This window comes from Mesoplodon bidens, assembly GCF_964165515.1.
Source record: "Mesoplodon bidens genome assembly, chromosome: 4".
NCBI classification, from domain to species: domain Eukaryota; kingdom Metazoa; phylum Chordata; class Mammalia; order Artiodactyla; family Ziphiidae; genus Mesoplodon; species Mesoplodon bidens.
In genome coordinates this window covers 103,746,497-103,759,067 of record NC_138160.1, presented here as the reverse complement: position 1 = coordinate 103,759,067, position 12,571 = coordinate 103,746,497, and the positions used below count along the sequence as shown (strand labels likewise).

The following is a 12,571-nucleotide window of genomic DNA, read 5'->3' as shown; positions in this document are numbered from 1 at the left end:
TTTTTGACTTCAATACCTTCAGTAGCAGCCTCCCAGCTCCCTGAATTCCTGCTAAAGGCAGAGGCTGTAGCTCCCCTGGCAGGCGGGTATTGGAAATTGCTGGAGCATTCTGAAAGTCGTGCCTAGAGACCCACCAGGAGTTCATTCCCCTCATCCTTCCAAAAGATTCTGTAAGCACTGCTTCTTATTATTCCATTCTGCTTAAAATACCTATTGTGGTTTCTATTTCCTGCAATGGAATTGAAATGGAATATTAAACATTTAAATAAAAATTAGAAATGAAAGTCATCACTAAAAAAAAAAAAAATCAATTCTCAAAAAAGAGTAGTAGTGTCACCAAAGTTCTTGAGTAGTGTGCTACCAAAGATTCTTGGGCTTTATTTTTTAAAAAAAACCCTTACTATCTTGGTAAATCAACTACTTAATGAACACCTATTGGCTTAATAGATGAGGTAATTTAACAGTTACCTTGTCAGATTAGAAATAAATGTCTATATGAATATGTGAGAAGGTGTGTGTGTGTATAAAGAGACAAGACACAATTTGTGTTTCCAATAAAATCCTGGCAGTAGAAGACATATCCAAACACTTCTTGTTCTTCATTTTTATTTAACTCAAAATAGCTAATAACAAAAACATTTAAAAAATATCTCCAACACTTGACTATTCAGTCATTTTTGGTTGATGACACTTGATTATTTAGTTCTTGCTTATTTCCAGCATGTAGTAACACAACTATCATAAATAAATCTCTAAGGGTCTGCAGCAAGCTTTAAACCTGTATATTTAGATCCTAATCAAAAACCATGATTTAATTATTAGTTTTATATCTAAATATTTTTCTCCCACACAGAAGCTTATTAACTAATAACCATAAATAGGCTAGCTATTAACCGGTTTTCAAGGAAATGTCCAAATATGGCACATATATACAGGCTGCATATATGCTTTTATCCTTTACTACTCAAAATCTGAATGTTTGTAAGATGTACAGTGGAGTTATATCATAAACACATTTAATTTAATTCAGTACATGAGATCAGTGAAAAGGAAATGATAAGGAATAAGGAAAATAACAATCAATCTGGCAATTATACCACCTATTCAATGAATGGATGCCCTCGAGTAAACCAAGATGAGTGTTGTCAGTCTGGTGTTCCCTCAGTCACTGTAAGTTCATATCTGTCTCTTAGAGGGCAAGCATCTTGCAAGGCTAAGTATCATTCTAGTGTTTAAAGTTATGTGTTTTTTCTACAAAATAGCCCCTAAACACCAACAACTTCAATTGGTCTTCAATGGAAGAAACAGTTACCTCTTCCAACACTGGAGGAAAAACTGGCTGTCGTGGATGGAGATTTCCAATATGGCACCATTCTAAAGGGCTTTCAAGGATAATCTTGAGACCCCATTTTATCTTATGTGCCGACATTAGAAGCTAACCCCCGGATATGACGCAGCTCCACTGTAATGGAAATTAAAATGCCATGATTTAAAAAATGCCCTAATATTGTCAGTATAATTTCATTTCCAGTTTAGTTCCTTCCTCACATTTAGCACAGCGTGTGTCTGTGATGCTCTCCTGGTGCCAGCACTTCAGAATGTTATCCATCACTGGCTGAGAAAAATCTCATGATGAAACGACTAGTGTGTCATAAAATCTGAACAAAAAAGCTACCAAAGTTGATCAGTCTCACTGTGATTCGGGATAGGATTTTCAATTAGCAAATGGTGTGACTGAAGCAGAGAGTAACTGTTTTGCTACACTCGGAGCTCCGAAAGATCTTCTTCAGCTTTCTTCTCCTGGGTTTCTAAATTGGCAGCTACATTCTACTTCTTAAACGCTTGGCCTTAACCTCAGCACCGCCCTGGTTCAGTTTCTATTTTTAAAAGCACCATTCTAATGGAAATGTCCCTGCTCTGAATTAAGCTGCGGCTGTGAATTTTACCACTAGCGAGAGCCATTATGTCATAGAGTTTAGGTTAATTTGGTAGGTATTGATTTCCTTGACTACGACTTCCGAGAAACTTGCTTCAGCTTCTTCTAGCCATGGAGGATTTCTACCTAGGCTGTAGATGAGGGTAAAATATCCCATGGAGAACTCCTTCAATAACCACATTTGGAAAATCTGAAAAACAAAAGTAAAACTGCTTTTCTTATGTACATCAATAAAACATATGTGCATCTCGTAGAACGAAACAAGGTAAGGCCTAGGCCTAACCCAGGGATCTGCATCACCATACAGTTTGCCCTTGTTTCGGATGTGCCATCAGTCATGCTGCTTCGGCCTCGAGCCACTTGAGTGTACCACCAGGCGCTGCAGGAATGCACGGCCAGATTTGTAGCTTATTGATTTAAGGGATGTTCTAATGGTTAATGCTGCTAGGCCCCAGCTCTTTATCTGAATGTTTTCTCCCAAGGAAGATGGATTACACTGGCAATTCAATTTCTAACAAAATCTCAATATACTTGAAGGAATTCCAAGATTTCTACTGGGAATACTTTGCTGCAGTTTTTCCGTTGTGGTTTACAGTGGCGTGTAGTCCAAGTTGTCTTGAGTATGCTTGTTCTATTATACTAGCTTCTAGAGAGCAGGAGGACAGGGGCCTGCCTTCCTAACGTAAAAGGGCAGATTCCTGACCAAAGCCACACTTGTCAAACTTGAAAAATCAGCTACATTTTTATAGGAAATGCAAAGGAAATTCAGAGGTGTATGTTATGTTGTATCTCAGTTTAGTTATCATGGCAGGTAAAATATGAACAGATAACTTGAACAGGAGAACCAATCTATCACATGATTCAGAATTTTCATTTATAAACTTCAGTCTGTATATAATTATATCTAGGATTTAAATAAATATAGTTATTATATAAGGAAATTAAGTGGCCCAATACTTCGAGCTTCCAAATAATATGTTCACGGATTAATTCAACTTCTACAGAGTACCTACTACATAAAACCACTTACAAGGGGATTGGACCTCATCAGGCTCTTGGAGGAGAGGGCTCAGGAGAGGGTGCTGACCAGGTGGAAAGTCTGTGGCAGGTGGGAGCCTGAGGCTAGTGTAGCAAGAGGAGTGGCTGTAAGGGCAGGGGGGCAATTCAAGCCTGGTAAGAATGGACAGGAATTCTGGCTTTATCTGAAAAGCAATGAGAAGCTACTGAGGGATTTCAAGCAGAGACAGCAATGAATTGTTTTGAAAAGATGACTGTGGCTGCCATTCAAAGAGCGACTGGAGCAAGTTCAGAGTGGTGATGGATTCGATGGTACTAGTGAGGGATTTCATAACAGTACCTACTTAACAGGCTGTTGTAAAAATTGATGAATGAAACAAAGTGCTTGGACCTGAACTTGGCACATGGTAAGTACCAGCTATTATCACATACCAAGCACTGCCTAATTACCGGGAATATAAGTAAGTAACAGTGCCTGCCACGGAACTTACATGCTAGTCAGGGAGACAAGTGAATAAACAAACAAAATGTGTTTTTAAAATATCTCCAATACGCAAGTACTCAATTACTTTTGGTTGATGACACTCACTTGATTTCTTAATGTTTGGTTTTATCCAACATGAAGTCACATAATTTTTAATAAAACATATCTTGAAAAGTTTGCAGTGGACTTATACCTACATACTTAGATCCCGATCAAAAGCAATGACTCAGCTAAGTTAATTTTAATTCTAAACGCATTTCTCACACGCAGACTTGTATTGATACCAATAGCCATAAATGAAGCTGTTGATTAATTTTCAATAAAATGCCCAAATTAGACATATTACATGCATCAGCATATATGCATTTATCCTTTACCACTCAAAATATAAGAGTCTGCTTAAGGTTAGTGATATCATAAGCTTACTTAGTGTAAACATTTTGATTCAAATCAGTAAGCTCAGCAAAAAGGACAAAAAGGAAAATAACATTAAATACTTTGGGTAATTCTACAGCACTCTAATAGGTCAAGCAGTGGTTTAAAGGCAAGGAGAAAAAGTAAAGCAGGGCACGGGGCCAGAGAGTGATAGGGGACGGGAAGGTGAAGAAGGACCTTTGTGCAAAGATGCCATTTGAGTGAAGTGGTGTAGCAGCCAGCTGTGAGGGTGTCTGGATGAAGAGCAATCCCACAGAGGGAATAGAGCATGCCCAGGCCCTGTGCTCACCGTCCAGCAAGCGCTAAGCATGTGCTAGATGCTGGAGATTTAGAGGGTGAAGGTGACAGAAAGAGAGAGAGAGAGAAGGCAACACAATTTGTGATCATTGTTCTAAAGGAAGCAAATAGGGCGCTCTGATAAAAGTGAATGGAATAGAGATATTTTATAATGAGGTCCACCAACTAGTAACTGATGAGATAATCAGAGGTCTTTTTTTTTTTTTTTTCTCATCTGTTACAGTTTACTCCACTCTAAACTGGATTTTGGCTTCATTACATGTATCATTAGATACAATGTCCATCACTGCTTAAATTACTCAGAAAACTGCCCTTGCCTTTGCTTCCCTTTGAGAGGTGATGAGAAGGAATGTGATTTGGGAAAGGTTTTGGTGGTTTTCATTTGTTTTTATAAACATTTATTGTGAAGCTTAAAAAAAAAAAGTAAGGGGGTGGAGGGGCTCTTGGAGGCTACTTGAAAGCAGAGCCAGCAAAGGCTCCCTGAAGCTGCACCTGAAAGAGGAGAGGGCCAACAATGTGTGAGGACAAGAGGGTTCGAGGGGGAGGAAACAGCAAGTGCCCGGCGGGGAAAGAGTTCAGCACGTCTGAGGTCCAGAAAGAACTGCAGTGTGGCTGGACCAGAGTGTGTGAGGGGGTCCCGGCAGACACGTGGGCCAGGGCCAGCCCACGGGGGGCCTTGTCAACCACGGTGAGAGTCTGGGGCTCACAGAGAGGGTTGGGATGGAAAAATAGTAGTGTGACTCAGCTGTATACTCAAGGCCATCAAGGCCACAGCAAGGAGATTGTTCCAAAGAAAGTAAAGTGAGAAGAGCAGAGGGTCTAGGACAGCCTTCAGGAGAGCTGCCAGAGCCTGGAAGAAAAGCAGGAAGGTGGGAAAGCCAAGGGGAGATGGTGTTTGAAGGAGGGGAAAGTGGTCACCAGTGGCTAAAGTTAATGAGAGGTCAAGGAGGAGGACTGAGAAAAGCCCACGGAGCTTAGCCACACTGCAGTCACTGGGGACCTGAGCCAAAGTTATTTTGAATTCCCCAGAAAACTCAAAACGAAGGCCAAAAAGCATATGCTAAGAGAATAATGTTTTATTTTTAGCATTTTATATGAGGATAGTGTTTAACTGCCAGAATTTTAAAGACAGACACTCCTCTGATTTTTATGGGTGTCAGTGTATCTGTGAAGGTACTTCCAGATTCTGTACCTGGAACAGAAACCTCAACATTTTGTTAAGAGGCCTTAGAACACGAACATGGGATGCAAGTAAAATTTATCTTTAAACTAAATGCTAAAGAGTTGCAATAATGTATCACTAGTATAATACTTCTAAGACAATAGGAATCTGATTTATGACATGGGCTCGGCCAAAGTTCCACAAAAGGAGATGTAGTGGCTGGCTCTCTCATACCTCCTTTACATCAAATTCATGATTCACATTTACTCTCAAGGAGGAATCCCCTTTCTGTGCAAGTTGTTCAACTACATCAATATTCTACCGATGATCCATACTTCTTATTCTTTCTAACTCCAGACATTTGCCGCTGAGGCTCTTTCCCAGAAAGTTCCTCCCGTTCTTCATGGTCAAGCCAAGTGCACAGCACATGCTGCTTAAGAAGCTGGATGAATTGGATTTAAGGATCATAAAATATCTGCCCTCTTCCAGAAAGCATCCTGGCTACTCCAGTCCACAGTGATCGTTCTACTCTCTACACTTTTATAGGAATTTCAGTCAAATGCTTAAAATATCTGAGCAGAAACAATACCTGGAGAAAGTACTTGTGGAACCATTTTTAAAAGCTAGTAAGAATACTTCATAAAACACTGCCCCATACAAAGTGAAGTAAGTCAGAAAGAGAAAAACAAGTATCATATATTAACGCATATATGTGGAACCTAGAAAAATGGTACAGATGAACCGGTTTGCAGAGCAGAAATTGAGACACAGATGTAGAGAACAAACGTATGGACACCAAGGGGGGAAAGCGGTGGTGGGTGGAGGTGGTGGTGTGATGAATTGGGAGATTGGGATTGACATGTATACACTGATGTGTATAAAATGGATGACTAATAAGAACCTGCTGTATTAAAAAAAAAAAAGTTCATTTGGTTGAGAAAAAAAACCCCACTGCCCACTTAATCTACACTAGGTTACATCATGAATATTTGTTAAATGTAACGTCTTGTTAACATGGTATCAACTAACGCACCAGGCATATTTGTTACACGTGGGAAGCAAATGTTAAAGAAAGGAGATTATTCCTCACTGAAGGGATTTTATAGAGAAGATACTACGAGACCACATTCGTGTGTGGTTGTATAGCAAAGGCAGCTTTCTTCTAGAACGGTCCCTCAACAGAGCGGGGCTGCGTCCTAGTTGGCCTTCTTTAAACTGATAGCTAAGTGGGTGATCTGAGCACACAAGCATCCCTGCCACAGAGAACAGTCCCCTCTCTCTTGCTGGTGATAAGGTTTTATTGTCAGAATGTAGGAATGGCGTCCACAGATAATTTATCTATTGCTATTTAGCTGCTATGCTATTTAGTTACTCTCAGAAACAAAGGCTGAAAATTCACTATATGCAAAGAGCACAGAAGGAGAGATTAGGCAAAAAGGGATCCACCCACCAGACCTGTGAGACTGGGCAAATCAGGGACCTCCCTGAGCCCCAGTTTGCTCAGGAGCGAATGATGATACCTGCCCTGCATATTTCATAAGGTTGTTAAGGAAATTAAATGAGCTAATGTCTGAGAATGTACTCATGAAGAGCTGCATATCAGAACACTTTGAGAGGGACTCTGAATAACTTAAATTTCTTGGCACAAAGAAAGGACTCGGGCTAAAATACCAAATTATATTTACGCTTAAATTAAGTCATTATACTTAAAGATACAACTTTAAAAAATGTGTATCTGACTGTCAAAGATGCTGTAATCTAAATGGAAATGGAGATACGCATGCAATGTATATACACAGCTTTTGGAAAGAAGCATTTTAAAAAAGGACTGGAACCTTGGATTCAAACCCTAGATAAAAACCAGCAGAAGCCAAAATAACACCACCCCCAAAATTAAGGACAATAAATACCTTTCCCTCTTATTACTCTAATTCAAAACAGCCTGGCAAGAGAGAAGGAAAAATTACATTTCCTCCTGAAAGGCCTGCCCCAATTAAAATTCTGAATGTCTCTTACACCAAGAGCACTGGTTTATTGGCAGATTATTAAGCCCTGGCCAATGTCACTCTGTTAGACCTGTATTAAAAATGTGGTTTATGTGGTGCAGGGTCAGATCAGTAAAGAGCTGTTAGCAGATGACAGGTTTGATTACCGCTGGCTGCAGGCAAGACGTATGGATCCCTGAGGAACAGCAGCACCGGCTGGTGGGACAGTTTGCTGGAAAGGTCAAGAACAGGCATGTCAGCATCAGGGGACGATGGTAAACAGAAAACACTACAAACTAGCTTTGAGGGGATCAAACTGCTGTGCGGGGACATCTCAAGGTTTTTGTATCTAACGGTGCGGGTGAATAATAGCAAGCAGAGCTGGAGGAACAAACCAGCAGTGCACTCATCTTCCAAACATGTCTTTGTGGAATTCGAAGCAGATATACAATCTATACCATAAATCACTGCTGCAAAGTGATTTTTTAAAAAAATCTTGTAGTATGATTATTGATGAAATGTATTCTTATTACTTGTATGAAATAATGTAGGACTTTATTCCTCTAGCCTTAAATAGAATGGTTACTTCTGTAACTTCCCATCAAATATTTATCATCTTAAAATCAATTTTCTAGCAAAGGTTTTCAAGAAAACCTTGACTTGAAACAATTAGATGATGGTAATTAAATGTTTAACAAAACCTTAGTCCCATTCTTGGTTTGTATAACTCCTGACTGACTGGTGTTTGTTCTTACCTTGACTCTTCAGATTCTGTCTCATCAAAAGATCTAAATTTTTTTTTGAAAAAGAAAAGAAGACCATAAAAGTTGTGTCAGTATTTATGTCAACAAAAGAAGAAATAGCCAGTATTCTTAGAGTTCTGAATTGGGAGACATTTTGAAAAGAGACTTAGGTATTTTCACAGTCACAGCGTGGCTGATGCCTCATTCTAAGGAACCCTAAGGCTGCAATAGTCTTGAATTTCAATTTTCCTGGAGGTCACTCAGAAATCCTATGGTTTTGCTTTTGGACTTATATAATGGAGAAAAGATTTCACTCATTTCATTCCCACTATCTCTTCTTAAAAAATACACAACTACATATGAAGCCCAACCTCCCAGCAAATGCACCAAACTGGAACAGGAAGCACTGACCATGCACACGACTTGGTGAGTGAGGTGTACGATTCTTGTTCTGAGCTGACTGAAAAGTGGCCCTGAGTAAACACTGCTGGTGAGGGAGCCGTGACAGGTGTTAGCCTCTCATCCAGCAGATGGCTGGGTTTTAACACAACTTTGGGTGTGGTTAGCTTGAACATCTTGTAGTTAGTGTGAGTCATTCAGGCAGGTCTGGAGGCAGCAAGAAAAGGCATAGAACCCTCTCTCCAACTTGGACCTGCAGAGAGTTTGTGATGACGTGGTTCTTTGTAAATAGATTTAACAGGTAAGAGATGTTGTCGACTGCCTTCTGACGCCAGATCAACACAGGTGCCCAGAGCTGGGCGAGTGGCTTGTTTCAGAGTTAATTCTTCAGAAGAACTTTTCCCAGTTGCTGCTGATGTCAGATGTGTGGTTTCTTGGCAGAGAGGGATTAGGATGTGCAGCCCCCCATTTAGAAGTTTCTGAGGGAGAGGCAGCAGGACAGTGGGGAAAGAGCTTATGCCAGAGGCCTGGGCTCTGCCAGCTACCAGGCAAGAGATCTTAGCAAAGGCACTTTATTCCTGTGTGTCAGTTTGCTCAACTCTAAAATGAAGCGAATTGGATAAAATCACTTCTAAGATCATTTACAGCTTTAAAGAGTATATGAATAAATGTGCCAAGGGGATATAGACTTTGCACATGTATTCACAAATAAACATTAGTCTCTAAATAAGCTATCTAGATTTATAATTCCCATCATGTAACACCATTCCATATAAAAGTATAATTTAAAAAGTCAATTCTTCAAGTTTAAACCTGAATTACTGAGTGTTGGTCACCTGGCCACAAGACTCAGGAGCAATTCCTTTGACTACAAGCAGGGGGCGAGCGAGTGCTGTCCCAAGCCAAAAGAATGGGTGTGGCCAGGTTGGCCCTCCGCACCACCTGTGTTATTTGTTAGGCCAATAAGTGATTGAAAAGTAACTTAAGATACATGTCCAATAGGTAAACAACTCTTACCCACAGCTCTCTGCCTTTGGTAGAGAGGGCAAATGTCGCACATTTAGGAAATCAAGAAACAGTTTGGGAAGTTCTTCATTTTCTAGAATGACAGCCTGTGAAAGCAGAAAACAATTAGAAAGTGAAGTTTGCTAGGCAATCAACCAAATAAACTATTTTGAAAAGTCATAACCATCCATCAAAGTTCTTACCAGCATTATTACCCAAAAGCAAAATTACCCATTTCACCCACCAAGAATTTAGGCCAACACACATGTTATTCAGTGTCAGCAAATGCTCCATTTTATCTATTCTTTCACCCAAGCAGCATTTGCGGAGCATCTACTATATATACTTCAGATGCTGACTGGGGGCAAGACAGCCAGGCACCAGGTAGACACAGTTCCTGCCTTCACGGAGGTACTAATCCAGAATGAGTATTTTAAAAACCTGGGAACATCAATAATACTGAAGAGATAGTTACATCAAGTTTTCCTTATTTAGTGATAAAGTGATCTGAAATTGTGTGTGTGTGTGGGGGGGTGTGTGTGTCTATCTACAAGAAACCACTACTGTTCAGGAAATACTATACATGGCTTTTTTAACTGGAAGATTTAGTCAAGATCCTTCAGCTAACACCTGTTTCAGCAATAGGATCAACGGACATTTATTGCTATTTGGACAGCTCCACTTAAAGGGTCAGTAACAGTTTTACCACTAAGTGTAAATCAGTGTATATGCTGAAAAAAAAATCTATAGAGTTCTTCCATTTAGGGAGCTCTGCTAAATAGCTGCCATAATGGCATAACCATGTCAGTTCTCAGATATCCAAATTATGCAATTTCAAGGAGAAATCTAATAGAGAACTGTAAGAGTGAATTTTCATATATATTTATTTTTGAAAGAGTCTGCCAGAGAAATGATTGCACATTTGCTCCCCCCGCCCTTTTTTTACAAAGACCATGGGAAAAGCATCAGACGTTGTGCAATAATCTCTAAAATTAATGTAACTATTCTTAAGGGTCATTTTTATAATTTACCATGGCTTTTTCCCCCCAGTAAGTACATATTGTTTAAAAAACAATGAGAATTGATGGACATATATACATTACCAAATGTAAAATAGATAGCTAGTGGGAGGCAGTCACATAGCACAGGGAGATCAGCTTTGTGCTTTGTGACCAGCTAGAAGGGTGGGATAGGAAGGGTGGGATAGGGAGGGTGGGAGGGAGGGAGATGCAAGAGGGAAGAGATACGGGGATATATGTGTATGTATAACTGACTCACTTTGTTATAAAGCAGAAACTAACACACCATTGTAAAGCAATTATACTCCAATAAAAATGTTAAAAAAAAAACAAAAAAAAACCACAATGAGAATTGATGCTGAAATGTCATTCATACAGCTGATCAGGAACAGCTATGCAAAGTGATGCAAAAGATACATAACACGTGAAAAAGGTCAAATTGTGTGTTTTCTGTATACACATAATTCTATATAATGTATTGTTTTTAGCCATAAATTACATCTGGAGCTGCCCCAATTCTCACCATGTTTTGGAATTCTCTTACCCAGTTCAGGACATATAAAATGGAATACGCTGCTACAGAGATCACCAGTGCTAGCACACTGACCTCTGTACTATACTAGTGCTCAACTGTCCTGCTGTTCAGTCCCTGGAGAGGGGTAATCTGGAGATCCAGCCTTGTCTGGGGCTCTTACTATTCCTTACATGGTCATTGTACCCACTGAAGTTTAAGAAATAAAAAAGACGAAAATAAAGATATTTGGGGTAATACTTTATTCATTAAACAAATATTTACGGAGCACCTATTATGTTAGGCACTAGGATATGGCAGTGAATACTACAGGTCAATAGAATGTGGGCTGGTGGAGAAAATTAGTGATAAACAAGTAAACACACACGTAAGTTAAACTTCCTTAGAATACAGTGACACAGAATCTGCACTCTCTAAATGCCTTCGCATCCATCCCTCCATCTTTCTAAAATGTTTACTTTTTTCTTGATTATAAAGTAGAAAAATGAAAAATTCATAAAATGGAGAGAACCCCCCCCCATCCAGGGTTATTCTTCCATTACTATTTCTGTTTCTTTCCGTCAACTCATTTGGTTTTCATCTAAATTTTTATCTATCTGAGAATATTTTTGGGGTGCCCAGAAGGTCATTATTTCAGTGCCCCAAATCAAAGGTTCTAGGAATCATGATACATATGAAGTTCCAAGGAATTTTTTTGCCATAATACAAGTTGCAATGATTATCAGCTTGTACTTGTAGATATCTATTTAAGAGGATAATACCTATTTGAATAATAAAGCTTAATGTTGTAACAAATATTGAGCTGTTCACCCTGGCAATAGTTTTAATTATGTGAACAAGTGGTAGCTTTCAGATTAAAAAAAACAGGGGAGGGGGTAACCATTATTATCTCCACCCCCATCTTTTAAAATAAATTAAATCAATAACAAGTGTGGGACACTTTTAATGACCTGAACTACTTAATTTCCAGGATCTTTAGACATGTCATCCATCACTGCAGTATGGAGGAGGACATCTCTTGAGTGTTCAGGGGGGTTACTTTCGTTTTATTAATGCAAGATTTAGGGAATTTTAACAAGGTGAATTGTTTATTTGCCTTGACAGATTGGCTTACAATGCACTGACTACATCTACAGCGTGATCATTAATGACAAAAGACAGGCAAAAAGCTGTTTACACTGCAACACCAGGATGGGAATTAATCCTGCTCAGCCTCCCCAGAGTGCTCCAAATAGATGATCATGTTGTTTTAGGTCAGATATACTAGAAAAAAAGAATATCGAAAACTTCCGAAATTTGTGAGCATTTTTGTTAAATGTTCACTGAATATTCTCAAATAATATTTTCTATAAAACAATGACCAGTGTGGATTTCAGGATTTACAGTTGTAAGAAAGCAGCACTGGCGGGGGGAGGGTGTTAGTCAAGCTTTCGGTTATGCGGAGGGAATATCTCCTCAACTGTGCTAAGAAGGCTTGTAAGAAAATAATTAATACTTAAGCCCAGAGACAGAGTATAATAGAGTAGAATTTACCTAATTTAATACATATGTATAAGT

The 12,571-nt window shown here is 39.3% G+C and overlaps 1 protein-coding gene across 2 annotated transcripts in view; it reads right to left on the bottom strand.

The window, feature by feature from the left end:
• Positions 1-589: 589 nt before the first annotated feature.
• Positions 590-12,571, bottom strand: part of SNX24 (sorting nexin 24) — a 170,665-nt gene continuing 158,683 nt past the window's right edge. For both annotated transcript variants that reach the window (XM_081231565.1, XM_081231564.1), the window contains 4 exons: positions 9,476-9,570; positions 8,072-8,104; positions 7,484-7,548; positions 590-2,126 (listed from right to left, as the gene is read on the bottom strand). In XM_081231565.1, coding sequence (XP_081087691.1) covers positions 2,059-2,126; positions 7,484-7,548; positions 8,072-8,104; positions 9,476-9,570 — 261 coding nt within the window. In that variant the 3' untranslated portion in view covers positions 590-2,058. The remainder of the gene's footprint in view (positions 2,127-7,483; positions 7,549-8,071; positions 8,105-9,475; positions 9,571-12,571) is intronic.